Source organism: Heptranchias perlo, chromosome 24, assembly GCF_035084215.1.
Source record: "Heptranchias perlo isolate sHepPer1 chromosome 24, sHepPer1.hap1, whole genome shotgun sequence".
In the NCBI taxonomy this organism is placed as follows: domain Eukaryota; kingdom Metazoa; phylum Chordata; class Chondrichthyes; order Hexanchiformes; family Hexanchidae; genus Heptranchias; species Heptranchias perlo.
In genome coordinates, this window is record NC_090348.1 from 20,722,149 (window position 1) to 20,738,427 (window position 16,279).

Below are 16,279 nucleotides of genomic sequence, written 5' to 3' on the forward strand. Positions count from 1 at the left end.
TTAATACCAAAAATGCTGGTTGAGTCTGCAAGTAGGTGCAAGTTCTGACCATCAAATCTTGCTATGCATCAGCCAAGTTTTTTGAGATGGCAGCTGTGTTTGTATAGGTAATTAAAGGAAGGTCGGAATTTAAGTTTATAAATTTAATGTAAAACTTTATGAAAATAAATTGGTCCCTTACAGCTCTCTTGCACTTCCATCTACCTCACCCCACTGGTAGCCTCTTCCTTCCTTTATTTTTTTAAATCTCAAGCCACCTACAATAGCTTCTTGAATCCACAGGCCTCTGTCATATGCTGGCGCCTAACCCCGCTCTTCATGAGCTCTCCACTTCGACTGAGAAAATTCCCTTCCCCACCCAATCACCGCATCCCTCCCCAGTCCACCTTTAACCCCTGTTTTACATACTCTGCTCTCCCTGCCCCTCCCTGCCCCTCCCAGCACTCCCTATCCCAAGGATGAGAAACCTCACCACTATCGTACGTCGTTGCCTTCGTTTTTCCTGTCTTTATCTAGCCTCGTGCTCCGTAAATTCCTGCTGAAGAATTTCGTGCAGACTTTGGGCTCTGTCCACAAAATAACACAGCACCCCCACCCACTGAGCACCAACTCGTCTCCCCCTTACTGAGTACCATACCCCTTCTCCAGCAGATCAAAATAATGCCCACTACCTCAGCCAACGAGCAGCATTAAGACCTTTTAACCTCTCCCACTGAGCTAGCAGTTCTCCTCCCTCCTCAGTAGGGAGGAGAACTGCTAGCTCAGTATGTTGGTCACTGGCTACTTCCTCCCAGCATTTGCATCCACCGCAACCCCACTAAGCAGCGCAACAGCTCTTGAAACTCCCTCCCTGCTGAACAGGGGAATTGACCCGGTTCACATTGCTCCCCCCATTTCCTCCCTTTTTTTCCCCCCTCTCTTCCTCCCAGCCCCCTTCTAGGTTCAGATGTCCTCCTCCTCAAACTCTGCTTGACCTGAATACTGCATTTGGTCTTCATTGCCAGTGTGCAATGCCACGGGAGATTGATTAGTTTTATCTAAATATATAGGATCATGTCTGACCTGTACCTCAACTCCATTTACCCACCTTAACTCCATATCCCTTGATACCCTTCCCTAACAAAAACCTATCTCAGTCTTGAAAGGTCCAATTGTCCCAGCATCCACATCCTTGATAGAGCAATAACTTCTATTTGAAATTTGAGAAATGTTTATCTAGAATAGTGCCTCCTTGAGGGGGTTCCCTAATTCTTATTGTGATTTGCATTTAAGTAAAGCAGGAGGGGGTGCAACGCAGATTCACCAGAATGATACCGGGGCTAAAAGGATTGAATTGTGAGGACAGGTTGCATAGGCTAGGCTTGTATTTCCTTGAATATAGAAGATTAAGGGGTCATCTAATTGAGGTGTTTAAAATGATGAAAAGATTTGATAGGGTGCATGGAGAGAAAACTATTCACTTTGGTGGAGAAGTCCAGAATAAGGGGGCATAACCTTGAAATTAGAGCTAGGCTGTTTAGGGGTGATGTCAAAAAGCACTTCTTCACACAAAGGGTAGTGGAAATCTGGAGCTCTCTCCTTCAAAAAGCTATTGAGACTAGGTCAATTGAAAAATTCAAAACTAAGATAGATAGATTTTTGTTGGCTAAAGGTATTAAGGGATATGGAACTAAGGTGGGTAGATGGAGTTGAGGTACAGATCTGCCATGATCTAATTGAAGGGCAGAACAGGCTCAAGTGGCTGAATGGCCTACTCCTGTTCCTATGTTCCTAATTGGAAGACTAAACAGCATACAGAACAGTGATTACATTTGTATTAAGTATTAATACCAGAGTTAAATTTTACCAATCGTGTATTATGTCCATAATTCCTTTTCTTGATCCGAAGTGAAGTTTCTTTTGTCAAATGTGCATTAAGACTAATTTTGTAAAACAAATTTACTCTGTTAGCAGTACATAACATGAGTAACCAAACAGAAAATAAATTCACTTTTCATGAATATACACAATTAAAAGATGCTCTCTTTTTCCAGTATGTGAAAATGGCTGGCGTTGCTGTCTAATTAACAGGGACAAGAAGATACACACTGACTACATTCGGAATGGTTTTCTCTATGTAACAGAAAAGTAGGTAATATTATGAGCTTTCTATAGAGATTTAATAGTGTGTAACGAAAGACAAACTGTTCAATACTGGTACAATTGAACAATTAAGACAAAATCACAAAACATTTGGAACTACTTCAGAATAAGACAACTAGGTTTATCTGTTAAGACATAAAAATAATGTAAGAAATATCTTGTCTGGAGAAGGTACTGACTCATATGTTACTATAATTCTACAGCCAAAGTTAAACAAAATTCCTGGCTATATTCCATGTTCTTCACTCAGAGGGTTGTGAGTCTTTGGAATTCTCTACCCCAGAGGGCTATGGATGCTCAGTCGTTGGGTATATTCAAGATAGAGATCGATGGATATTTGGACACTAAGGGAATCAAGGAATTTGGGAATAGGGTGGGAAAGTGGAGTTGAGGTAGAAGATCAGCCATGATCTTATTGAATGGGGGAGCAGGCTTGAGGGGACGTATGGCCTACTCCTACTTCTATTTCTAATGTTCTTAAGGTTAGGCTATCTATCTAGGGCAATTAGAAGAATGTCTTCGCCTTTGATTTTTAAATGTGCTTTTCTGCTTCCTGAACTATTTGTATTTCATTCTTTTCCTCCAGCCACAGTATTTACTGCATCACACAAAGATGATGACACATTTGTGTTTGCTGAAAGAGCCACATATATTGGTCTTGAATTAATTTCATTGACAACTTTGATGCACAGGTAGTTTTGATTCCAGAACAGGACAATGCTATTTACACTTTAGATGCTTTAGTGAGGCAATCAAAATCCAAAACTAATAGGGGGACAACTGTGTTTGGTACCACATTTTCCCCAGCACGTTCAACAGTCTGCTGACTAATTGGAAGAATAGATTTACACGGACACCTCGCTGGATTATTCCATGGTTTAGTGTCTAATAAAAATAACAGGTTTTGTAGTCAGTCACTCTTGTTCAATTCATCAGCAGTAAAAGAGGTGTACATTTGTTCAAATGTTTCTGTACATCAGAGAATGAATTGGCACAAGTGAAACTAAGTTCTAAAATTAGTGATACTATGTTAGCAGCTACATTTTGAGTTCATTGTTGACATTAATTAATGTTATTGTTTTATCATGTCAGTGTCGTTCTGAAATATGTTTCAGATTCTCCCCAATCACAACAGATCATATGCAGAACAATTAGACTTTGAGTCTGAGTGAAATTGAGTTTACTAGAAGAGAGGGTGGAATGGTTCTCTCACAATCACTTTGCACTTTGTGAACAAAAGTTTCTTTTAATGCTCAGCAAAATATTTACAATATAGCCTGGTACTATGACATGAATAAGTCACAAATTTTTATATTTGTACCCACTTAATATTTAGGAGAGTAATAGTCAAGCTCACTTAAATTAGTAACTGATAAAAGAAATACAATGTTTGAGAATAAAATCTCCAAGCGCAAATCCCTTTTCTATCTTTTTCAATAATAGCTGTCCCTGTTAAATGAGCAACTGTTAATGAATAAGCGTTTAAATGAATTGCAGAAGTCTGGATTTATTCATTTAAGTGTTGTTCTGCCTCGTTAAAGCTGATTTGTTCAGCCCTTTTTGCCAATCAATGTGTTAAGCTCTTTTTACAAGTGTTTTTGATTAGATGTGAAAATCGCCTAGTAACCCAGTCACCATTATTTTAATACCAGCAGTAACCCATTTATATATCAAAAGCAGTGTGTTCTGTCACCTGGCAACATTTGTTATGGATACTTCAATATTGATTGTATCCTCACCCTGTTATATTTGTAATTGCCTGTGACACCTGCAGGTGGCATTGTAGTAGAGCGCTTAATAATGTTTTCCCTTTTCCAAAACACCTGTCACACTGTGCCATTCCTGTATTAAATACAAATCAGAGAATGCTGAAAACACTCAGCAGATCTGGCAGCATCTATAAAGAGAACAGTCAAGTTAAGGTGGGATCCTTTGAAACATCAACTTGTCTATTCTCTCTACACATGCTGCCTGACCTGCTGAGCATCTGCTGAATTATGTTTTTGTTTCAATTTCCAGCATCTAGAGTATTTTGCCTTTTGTCTATATTGTAGCAAAAGCATTTGGTTTGAGGCAGCATGCACGAAGCCACTTTTACTTTTTGGAAGCTTGACATCTACATGTTTTCTGCTGTCAGTTGAAGAAAGTCTGAAGGTCCCAGAGAGCAATTTTATACAAGTTCTTAATGTTTAATCTAGTCTTCAGGTTCTATTTTGCTTAAAAATTATTATCTTTTCTTTTTTATGCCATGTCAGGCACAATTTCCTGCTTTTGCTGTGTTTTTAAAGTTATGCCTGCCTCTGCCTAAGTTCTCAATCTAATGGTACCTGGTGTGCTTGAGATGGTTAATCATTTTCTGCCCCATTTCTTTTGTGGAAAACACATTTTTTGTGGCCTGTTGGGCCTACTTCTCTAAATGCTCCACCCACCACCTCTATCCCCCACCTCTCCCCAACGGTTTCTAACTCCGCTCTACATTTCCTCTCCCCATTACCCTACTTTGCGTTTCTCCTTTTATCTTTTGATCTTCATCCTTGCAGTCCTCCCTCAGCCCTGCTCCAGTTATCTCCCACTCACTAATCCTGCTTGACCTGAAGACTGCACTTGGTCTTGACCTCCTGTGTGCAATGTCATGGGAAATTCACTAGTTTAAAATAAAATCAACCTGATACATAGAGTTAAGAGGATAGATTTTACGGTTGCTATTATTTAAATGCTAGCGGTAATCCATTTAAAATAACTCCTGAAAATCTCGGTCATCATGTCTTCCTATTTAGTTGACCTTGGCAGCTTGTTGGAGGACTGAGTGAGAAAGATCATTATAACCTCTAGAGAGGTGGTTGTTTACCTAAGCTATTTCATTTGAAGCTATTTATTTGAGTTGCTTCAACTCAGCAAAGTGAATGAGGAAATAAGTACCTCTCACCAAAAGAAGTTATGTTGGCGTGAGTCTTTGACAGCAGCATAAATGCTTGGCAAGAGAGGCGATTTTGTTTTGTGGCCATGGCTTGCTGAGCGGCTGAAGCATTCACATCCTTCCTGTATAGGTTAGCAAAGTGGTTGCATTCTCTCTAGGCTGTATGGACCTTCCCCAGCTATTGAGGCGAGAATAGCCCTGGGAAAGGAGTTATTATTTGTGACTTTAAAACAAATACATACGTGCAAGGTTTTATGTTTAAATATGGATCAAATATAAATGGGGCAATTTGTGTAAAAATGATAACTGCAGCCAGCATTGCAGACACAATTTCTGACAATGTTCACCAATAAATAAGCATTAGAGGAATTACTGAGCCATTTTCCTTCCAGTAATTTCAAGATTTGCTGTTTAAATAAAGCACGTTTAAAGAAACACAAAGCTGGTTATGTTGGTTCCAATTTAATAATTTTTTTAGAAAGCAGAAAAGAAAGACCACCTTTTTAACAGGAAAAGCTTTTTGAACCATAAATATTTACCTATAGATGACTGCTAAATCTGTTAACTTTGTTTTCTCTACCATGAAGCTTTGGAGATATTCCATTGCAGCCGCTAACATTTGAGTCGACACACATGGGTGACTTAGACCAAGGCAGTCTCTTTCAGTGCATTTGCTGCTAATTGTTGGTGTTTGTGTAAAGTTAGTTTCAGACCAAACAGTTTTGCTTCCTAGTGTCCTTTCTGCTAAATCATTTGCTTTTCACACCAGATAATATATGTATTGTTGAAGTACTTAGGGAAACTACGTATCAAAACAGGGCTTTTTAATACATGAAATTTTACTTCAACAAGTAAAGTTGATTAAACAGAAGATTTTTTTTTTGCAATTGGCTATATATCTATGTAATTTCAGCAAGCGGTGTGAGTGATATCACGACATGACAACAAAATCCAGCCAACAATCTCTCCGCTATTCAGTGGTTGCCCTTAGTAAGTGGAAACCATCCACTTTGAAACTTACTCTTTCTGTAAACATGAAAGATAAAAATGGATTGGTGCAAGGACCTATGTTTTGGAAGAGTGATCTGTGCATTAAACAGATGTTATTTGGTGCCTGAAATTTTTCTTAAAAGGGTGTGTGTGAACCAGGGTCTATTAAAATGAAAATTGCAAAGTCTTCTCAAAGTAGACAGGGTAAAGGCCATAATGAAAGGAAAGGTTGTATGTGGTCTGTTGAAGAATCAGGCTTGATGGGTTACATGATTTCTTCTTGTATGCGTTCTAATTTTCTCCTTTAATTGGAGTGATCAGAATTTTTCTAGTAGTAAGATGGCTAATATTGTCAGTGCAACTGGTGCACAGTGTAATACATGTAATTTTGCTTTATAGTATAAATATCCTGGAGCTCCACAGTGATCATATCAAAGTGCACTTTTCAATCATCTATTTGACTGGAAATGGAAGTTTTTAAAATAAGTCTTATCAAGATGGTAACCTTGGAACTTCTATATCAAGAAATCTCAGTTAAAAATGCTTTACAGAATACAAACCAGCTGACACAATGCGAACGTCAGTGCAAAGATATTGATACACACCTCAGTTGTCCTGTATACCAGAGGCCTGTGACTCAGTTTCTTAAAGTGCGCATTTTTAAAAAATATTTTCATTCTCCAACTATAGCCCAAGACTGAACGGGATCCAGTGCAATGCCAAATGGTGAAGTTCATGGAATATAAGAGGAGCTGCATTTTTGGTCCAAGACACAAAAAAACAGCCTGCAAATCCTGGAAATTGCTGGAAATACACAAAGGTTCATTAATATCAGAAAAAAGAAAAATTAGGTTAATATTTCATATAGGGACTCTTCAAGATTTTTTGCCAGCTCGGTTCTATTAATTCTTCAGGGGGAAAAAAAAAGCACATACATTTCTCTTATGAAAAAAATTTGTTCCTTAGGCTAAGTCAATTGAAAATTTCAAAACTGAGATTGCTTGATTTTTGTTAGACAAAGGTATTAAGGGATATGGAACCAAGGTGGGTAAATGGAGTTAAGATACAGATCAGCCATGATCTAATTGAATGGCAAAATAAGCTCAAGGGGCTGAGTGGCCTACTCCTGTTCCTACGTTCCTTATGAATGAATAAATCTACTCCAGTATGTTTTCGACACACTTCTTAAACATAACACAATTATTTCCACGTATAGGATTACTGAAATTATCAGTTATCACCCACTATTCTACCATAATCCATTATAGCATGCAGATGGTCTCTCATAATGAATTGAGTATATTTTGAAAAGATTTGATGATATAACATACGTAGCTCACTTCTCATCTGGGCTTTGTCCATTTTTTTTAACTCATCTATAATGCTACTTGTTCCCAGTAAGGATTCAGATATGTCACATTTCTTTCCCATTAATTCTAACTCTTTCAAGGACATCATTTATTCATTCATGCTTCTTAACATATTCACTAAATTCATTGAGGGACAGCCTGGGTGACTTTGACGTTGGGTTCACGATCAATAGAAAATCGATTGAAAAGCAATCTAAGGTAGCAGTGTCCATCTTCCTAATTTCATCTAGCTTATAGACAGAACTCGTTGAAAAATTATTGTTGCACCTCATTGGTATAGGCAGGCATGTGCCATAAAGGACTACATGCTACACAATGCATTATCGGTCCATCCACACACTTGGGTTGACTTAATTTGATTGACACTGATGGTGATAAATGGCACATCATATGCAGGCTGGAGATGATACAGGCTATCCAATGGTGATGGAATACCGAGGAGAGTGGAGGCAGAATATCTTGCAGAGGAGTGGCACTTTGTGTTATGGAAGGCACTGACTTTTCAGTTAAAGAACACACTTAGCATAGGGACCAGATCACCTGCCTTGGAAATCTGCTGCGTAAATTTCAGCAGCCAGACAGACTGGGAACATCCTGCATATAAGCAGATGCACAATGGAAAGAAAAAACAAAGACCCTGGAGTAGGTACCAGTTCTTCTGGGCTGCCATTGTCCACCGTGATTGATGTTTCTTAGGCAAAACCAGCCAACGGCATGTATGCAGAACAAAGAAATATCCGACGGAAGGAAGAGGAGAGATCACAGAGAGGATCAATCACAGGAAGATCAGAAGGTATTAGACAATGCAAGAAACAGGTCAACAGACACAAGTGAACTGAGAGAGACAGTTTAATGAGAAGGATCAACAAGAAAAAGAGACATTAGCAAAGAAGAAAAACCAATGAGAGCAAGAAGAATTATCAAAAGGAACTGACCAGAAAGATCAGACAATGCTTGCAGTCTGCTTCTGGTGCATAATATGTCTAGTCAGGATGACTGGGGGGGAGGGGGAGCTGTGGGTTGGCACATGACCAGTTGATATGTGTACAAAATTCAAATTGCTAACCTTGTTCAGTGCAACGATATTGTGGAGTGAGACTGATCTGTAACTGTGAAGTGCCTCGGTGTGTTCTGCTACATAGAGTGCAAGTTGTTGGATTTTTGAGGCAGGTCCCTCAGTGGCAGGGAAGCTTTTAGAAACAATAATCCGGGACAAAATTAATAGTCACTTGGCCAAGTGTGGATTAATAAAGGAAAAGCCACCACAGATTTGTTAAAGGCAAATCGTGTTTAACTAACTTGATTGAGTTTTTTGATGAGGTAACAGAGGGTTGATGAAGGCAATGAGGGTGATGTGTATATGGACTTTCAAAAGGCGTTTGATAAAGTGCCTCATAATAGGCTTGTCAGCAAAATTGAATCCCATGGAATAAAAGGGGCAGTGGCAGCATGGATACGAAATTGGCTAAGTGATCGGGAACAGGGGGTAGTGGTAAACAGTTGTGTTTAGGACTGGAGGAAGGTATACAGTGGTATTCCCCAGGTGTCGATACTAGGACCGCTGCCTTTTTTCATATATGTTGATGACTTGGACTTGGGTGTACAGTGTACAATTTCAAAATTTGCAGATGACACAAAACTTGGAAGTGTAGTAAACAGTGAGGTGAATAGAAATAGACTCCAAGGTCATAGACAGGCTGGTGGAATGGGCGGACACATGGCAGATGAAATTTAATGCAGAGATGTGCGAAGTGATACATTTTGGCAGGAAGAACGAGGAGAGGCGATTATAAACTCAATGGTACAATTCTAAAAGGGGTGCAGGAACAGAGAGACCTGGGGGTATACGAGTACAAATCTTTGAAAGTGGCAGGACAGGTTGAGAAAGGGGTTAAAAAAGCATACAGGATCCTGGGCTTTATAAATAGAGGCATAAGGGTCGATTTTGCAATGATGGTTGGTGGTGGGGGGGGGGGGGGGGTGAAGGTGCGCGTGGCAAACCCGCATAAATAAAACTTACCGTTTCCGACGTGATCGCATGGTGATTGCTGATGATTAACGTACTGTCCTGATTTCGCGCCTCAGGAGCTGCAATGTGTGGGGTGGGGGGGGGGGTGGCGAGAAAGAGAGAGGGCGAGATGTCATCCGGTGCTGGAACAGTGGGGGAGAGGGGAAGATCGGGGGTGTGAAGAGGGGGACGTCGGAGAGGGCGACATCAGTGGTGGAAAAGTAGGTTGATTTTGTGTTTTAACTTCTTTCTATGGTTTTTGATGTACTTTATTTCATGTTTTTTTCCCTGATCCGGCCCTTCTCGCCTGGTTTCACCAGGCGTGAATCAGAAGCGGTGGGCAAGCTGCCCAGATAAGTTAAAAATTGTTATAATCACTTAATCTGTCACAAGTAAAGTGCCTTAAGTACCTCAGTGAGGTACATTTGGCTCTTTAACTGTCATCCCACCGGCTTTAATTACCGGCAGGACTTCCGGCTTCGGGTCGCCCGCATGCACACAGGTGCGTCCCTGGGAAACTCTGAAGTCGGCGGGTTGGAGTCAGCTCCTGAACCCGAATGCGATTTCCGTGATTTTCGGAGCCCCCAACACACCCACAATTGCCCTCTAAAATTGAGCCCATAGAGTACAAAAGCAACAAAGTTATGTTGAACCTTTATAAAACACTGGTTCAGCCACAACTGGTGTATTGTGTCCAATTCTGGGCACTGCACTTTAGGAAGGATGTGAAAGCCTTAGGGTGCAGAAAAGATTTACTAGAATGGTTCCAGGGATGAGGGACTTCAGTTGCGTGGATAGATTGGAGAAGCTGGGGTTGTTCTCCTTAGAGCAGCAAAGGTTGAAATGAGATTTGATAGAAGTGTTCAAAATAAAGAGAAACTGTTTCCACTGGCGGAAGGGTCGAGAACCAGAGGACACGGATTTAAGGTGATTGGCAAAAGAACCAAAGGCGACATGAGGAAAACTTTTTTATGCAGCGAGTAGTTATAATCTGGAATGCGCTGCCTGAAAGAGTGGTTGTAAACAATTTTACAACACCAAGTTATAGTCCAACGATTTTATTTTTAATCCCACAAGCTTTCGGGGGCTTTCCCCTTCCTCAGGCAGTGTGGAAGCAGATTCATTTGTGACTTTCAAAAAGGAATTGGATAAATACTTGAAGGGAAAAAATTTGCAGGGCTACGTGGAAAGAGCAGGGGAATGGGACTAACTGGATTGCTCTTGCAAAGAGCCAGCATGGGCTCGATGGGCCAAATGGCAGCCTCTTGTGCTGTATCTATTCTATGATGCTAGGTCCCAACTGGAGGAGGAAAGTAGCACTGCTGGAATTCAGACATAGGTATCTGGTTGAGAGAGTCTTCAGCGGTGTTATTTTTATTCCCACTACTGCACCAGCAGATTAGCTTTTTCTCCTTTTTATAGTGCTTATCTGAGAGCCGACTGGGAGCAGGAGGCAGGATTGCCGTCAGTGTCTGGCCTGACCACCACAGAGCAATTGACTGACCCAATAAAGCTTTCAAAAGCTGTTGAGCCTGAGAATGCCAGCACCTTGCCACCAACGGAAGGCCACCAATCAGTAGACTTTGATCTTTATCCCTCCCCACCACACCCCAAAAAGCAGTGGTCATCACTGCTGCTGCCTCTAACCTATCCACATGCTGGAGTCCCAGTGATGATGCCTATCCCTGCCCATGATTGTAGAGACAAACAGGAGTGAGGAGTGAAAACAGAAAAATATGAAAGAGCCAGAAATGGGTTGAAGGAGGAGAGAGAAACAACGACTGAAGTGAAGAATAAGAAATGGCATGGCTCAGAGACTCTGAGGATTGGGAGTTGGATGTGTTCAGTCATAACTTTGTCGGTCTTAAGTGATTTTATCATGTAGCACAGGGATCCAGCAAACTGCTGCAAAAAGTTGGACAATCCTGATCTAAGGTATTCCAATGATTTACTGCTGATACAATACTTGAGATGGTAAACCAGATAAGTTTGCAATATGGATTGAAAATAAATGCTTAAGTCAATGATAATCACAAAGAAAGAACACTTTCCAAAAAAGACCTTTGAGTGAAAAATGTGAAAATGGAGCAAATCAAATAACTTGCGTACTTGGATAGTCTATCAAGTGACTGAAATAATAAAGAAGTTAAAGAGAAGTGTTTGCAACGCCATGTGCAACTTTAAAATCAAGATAGTAATGAGAACTAGAATGCTTAAGTGTTATGTGTAGTAGGAAGTAGAAAGACTGGATATATTTGTATTCTGGTGTGATTGATGCATGCTGAAAATTAGTTGGACAAGAATAATAACTGATGAGAGAGTGCTTGGACTAGTGTAAGAAAGAAACAAGTAATCCAGCTGACTATTATGAGAAAATGGCATACTTTGGCACACTACTTGACGACACACAAGTGAAGTAGTTAGGGTTGTTACTATCTGAAAAAGTTGACGGTAACAGATAAGAGGCAGGCTAAATGTTCTAATGGAATGGGTTGGTGTAACATCAGGGGCTGATGCAATCCATCTGTGCAGTAAGCAAAAATATAATTTGCACTGATTGCTACCTTCCAAAGCAGAGAAGGCACATAGAAAAATCTACCATACTTATTTTGAAAGAAATGTCAAATGTTAGGTTAGTGGTGCTTGTGATGGGAAAGCAGGATCTGTAAACCGTTTGCCAATTTGATAATGTGATCTGGTAGGGATGCTACAGTTGGTTTTATTATCCACGGGCTCTGGAGGGGAAAACCCTGCTTTTAATAGTCATCTGGTGACCACTGTTGGAAAGCACGTGTGTAGAAGTTGGGGAGGACAGAATTAGGCTTGGCTGTGTTGCTGTCCATAGTTGAAAAGACTGCCAATGCTGACAGTCTAAGCATGAAGGATGGTTATTTGGGCAAGTAACTGGAGAACTGCTGATGGCATGGAACAGTACCCCAGCATGAGTCATTGCCCTGGAGGATTTGGGGGTGGGTGGGTGGGGGGGGGGGAGGAAGAGCAGTGACCATCTATATAAAGTGCCAAATGATTTTACTACAATAAGACCGTCTGCAAGAAACATTCAGTATTTGCAATAAAATTAGTCTATCTTTCTGTGACTAGCACAATTTGATATACACAGTTCATTCAAATATTTGGATGATTAGTGAATGTGAATTTGTGTTGAACAAAAAGTGAAATTATTAACAGTTGGTAAAAATGCCATTTTAGAACCAACAATAGATCACAATAAGAAAAACCCACTTGATCTCTGGAAAATCAAATCTAAATGTTTTTAAATATCACTTTTTAAATCATATCTACAATTTCTTGCTTTGCAATTTTGTGTTTTATTTGCCATCACATGCTCGTTTTCCTATTTGATTTTTGGTTAAATGCAAAATAAGCTAGTTGTAAAAACCATGATTGTGCAAAATGATAACTGCAGACCCTGAATGAATGACGCTTGGATCAGTTATCTTAGACACTTAGGACCGCCTGTCAAACACTGTATACAGTTTCTGTTTCTATTCCTCCAGTTATTTATGCTTTGAAAGCTCCAAGTCCGGATCATCCAAGAAAAATAAGATCATAAAACTAAAAGAAATTACAGATATTCAGAAGGTACGTTTCTGATCTGTGAGGTTTTTTGTGTTGCATTTTGGCTGTTCCATTTTTTTTTTTGTATTTTTGCCTTTTCTGTTAATTGTGGGCCATTGCACCTTTTTGTTATAAATTTTGAAAGTCGTCAACTAGCTTCAATAACTTGCCAAGATTTACATGTACTTCATAGTTGTAATGTTGCTAGACAGTATATGTTGCAGTTACATATTAATGTTTAAAATGTCTTATTTTTTCTTGAACACGTACGAATGCACTGCTTATCAGTATTGTGGGATATTGTGCTTGAGTTATGAAGAACAAAGGTGACAGGATAGCTAAGCATTTTTAATAACCTTGAATAATCGTGTGTGTGTGTGTGTGTGTGTGTGTGTGTGTAAACACACATCAGCATTCCCTTTAGTAATTTGAGTTCTAAGTGAGTTGAAAAGTTCAATTCCTAGTAGACACCAATCTACCACATAAAATTACCATAAATTCAGCCCTAATTTAGCAATCACATTTCAAAAAGGCCTCAACAATAGCAGTGTGAGAAATGGAAATATCTTATTACTGCTGTTGGTCAGGAGGATCAGGTGTTCCTTTTGAGCCTGGAGTTGAAGTACATTATTAATAGCCTATTTTTTGCTGCGCTTGGACTTGCTAATAGTATAACATGGCATAGCATACAGTTTCCCAGCATTGTGATCACTTATCATGACCACATGTACTGGGTGCATATAACAACAGCTTGCCTTTTATATAGTGTCTTTAATGTAAAAAAAAATCACAAGATGCTTCATATATATAAACTTGCATGTAAAGTTTTTTTAAAAATTACGTAGCAGTAAAATATTCTTAATTCTTCAAGAAGTGTGCTTGTTAATGTAGTGGGCTAATAGTTTTGTTTCATACAAATGTAATTTCTCCCAAAACATGAACACTAAGCAATAAATCCTTAGTTTCTGTTTTAGTATTTTGCATCAGCTTTGATTACGCAGATCATGAATTTGACCTGCTGATCTCTCTGTCAAAGCCTCAATATGTGCTCTCAATGCATGAATTTCTGTGCCACAAGCACTACATCATAAAACTTACCTCAAGAAACATCAAGTGCTCAGATAGAAGGGCTGTTTGTGGCTGAGCTAGAATGGTCCCAAATGGCCGTCCTCGTCCATTTTTTGCATGTGATGTCCACCAGATGCAATGAATAGAGACTTCAGAAGGGGAATTGATTATCCTGTTGAGTCGAGAGTAGAAGGGTATTGCTTTAGAGTTTGAAAATAATGTAAAATGGTCATTCCCAGGTGACAAAGCAGATTGGCCTTTTCTTGTTCCTATATTATGTTTTTATAAAATCTAGTAGAAATATGATCATTTCAAGTACTTCATGCTATTTAACTTTTGTAGTTTTATAATGAAAAATTCCTCACTGTGAAATGAGGGTCTGTGTTCAAAAATGCTATATTACTGTGAACAAATGAAGCCTACCAATCCTGTATATTTTTAACAAAATCTTATGCTACTGGAGAGGACTCAGACTTGTTTGCTTTTAAAGGCAGCATCTAATTTAAAAAGGATCAATTAGCTTGCTCGATAAACTACATCTTTTTCCCAGCGCTGCAGGATTGTACATGTTGTCTAACTCTTTTCCTTGTCAATTTTGGCTCTGGCATTTTTTTTTCAGAAACATATTTTTTAACAGGGTTAATGCAGCACTTGACTAGTCTCATTGACTAGATATAATTTATTTGGACCATAGGCTAAAATGTTAACCTCAACTCAAAATATTAATCGTTTCCTTATGCATTATCTTTTTCTTTTGTTATCTCTCCCCTCTCCCTTTTCTCTTGTTTGCTTCCACAGTACAAAGTTCTGTCCGTTTTGCCTGGATCAGGAATGGGCATTTCAATAACTACTCCATATACCCAAAAGGTAAATCATTTCTTCTTTTGATGTAGTTACTTTGGTGTTTCAGATTTTCAGCTTTAAAGTCCAATATAAAGGTTCCAATGCATTTGAAGGTGTTCTTGTATCTCAATAAGAAACCCGTCTTAAATTCTTGAGAGATGCTCTCATCTAGTCATATATTGGCAGCTTCCATCTCTCAGTATGGGCGTATGATGTTAGTCTTGCGAGGCCACAAAGAATCTTAGCAACACAGAAAAATAATGGTGTGCATTACTGTACTAAGATTGGGTACTCGCTTCCACAGAGTAATATCAGGAGTTAGCCTCCATTTACCTTTTTGTTTTCTGAAGAGTGACAACAATATAAATACAGTGTAACATCTGGATCTATGTTATTCAAAGAATGCTTTCATCTTGCTTCTCGGCATCCATCGAGTTACATCGAAACTACAGTACAGAAACAGGCCATTCGGCCAACTGATCTATACTGGCATTTATGCTCCACCCAAGCCTTCTCCCTCCCTACTTTATCTAACCCTATCAGTGTACCTTTCTATTCCTTTCTCCCTCGTGCTTATTTAGTTTCTCCTAAATGCATCTATGCTATTTGCCTCAACTACTCCTTGTGATAGTGCGTTCCACATTCTTACCGCTCTTTGGGTAAAGAAGTTTCTTCTGAATTCCCTATTGGATTTATTAGCGACTATTTTATATTTATGACCTCCACAAGTGGAAATATTTTCTCTACGTCTACCCTATCAAACCCTTTCATTATCTTAAAGACCTCCATCAGGTCACCCCTCAGCCTTCTCTTTTCTAGAGAAAAGAGCCCCAGGCTGTTCAGCCATCGTGGTAAGGATATCCTCTCAGTTCTGGTATCATCCTTGTGAATCTTTTTTGCAACTTCTCCAATGTATCTACATCCTTTCTATAATATAGAGAACAAAACTGTGTACAGTACTCCAAGTGTGGTCTAACCAAGGCTTTATACAAGTTTAAAATAACTTGTCTGCTTTTCAGTTCTATTCCTCTAGAAATGAACCTCCGTGCTTGATTTGCCTTTTTTATGGCCTTATTAACCCGCATCGCTACTTTGTAATTTGTGTATCTGTACCCCTAGATCCCTTTGCTCCTCTATCCCGTTTAAACTCTTATTATCCAAGCAGTATGTGGCCTCTTTATTCTTCTTACTAAAATGGAACACCTCACATTTATTTATTTTGAAATTTATTTGGCAATTACGTGCCCATTCTGCAAGTTTATTAATGTCTTCTTGCATTTTGATGCATTCTTCCTTTTGTATTAATTACATCCCCCCCCAATTTTGGTGTCATCTGCAAATTTTGAAATGGTACTTCCGATT

The 16,279-nt window shown here is 39.3% G+C and overlaps 1 protein-coding gene across 3 annotated transcripts in view; it reads left to right on the forward strand.

Annotated features, from left to right (window-relative positions):
* gramd4a (GRAM domain containing 4a) overlaps window positions 1-16,279 on the forward strand; it is a 148,333-nt gene that overhangs the window by 129,405 nt on the left and 2,649 nt on the right. For all 3 annotated transcript variants that reach the window (XM_068004894.1, XM_068004893.1, XM_068004895.1), the window contains 3 exons: window positions 2,034-2,127; window positions 12,946-13,030; window positions 14,873-14,941. In XM_068004894.1, coding sequence (XP_067860995.1) covers window positions 2,034-2,127; window positions 12,946-13,030; window positions 14,873-14,941 — 248 coding nt within the window. The remainder of the gene's footprint in view (window positions 1-2,033; window positions 2,128-12,945; window positions 13,031-14,872; window positions 14,942-16,279) is intronic.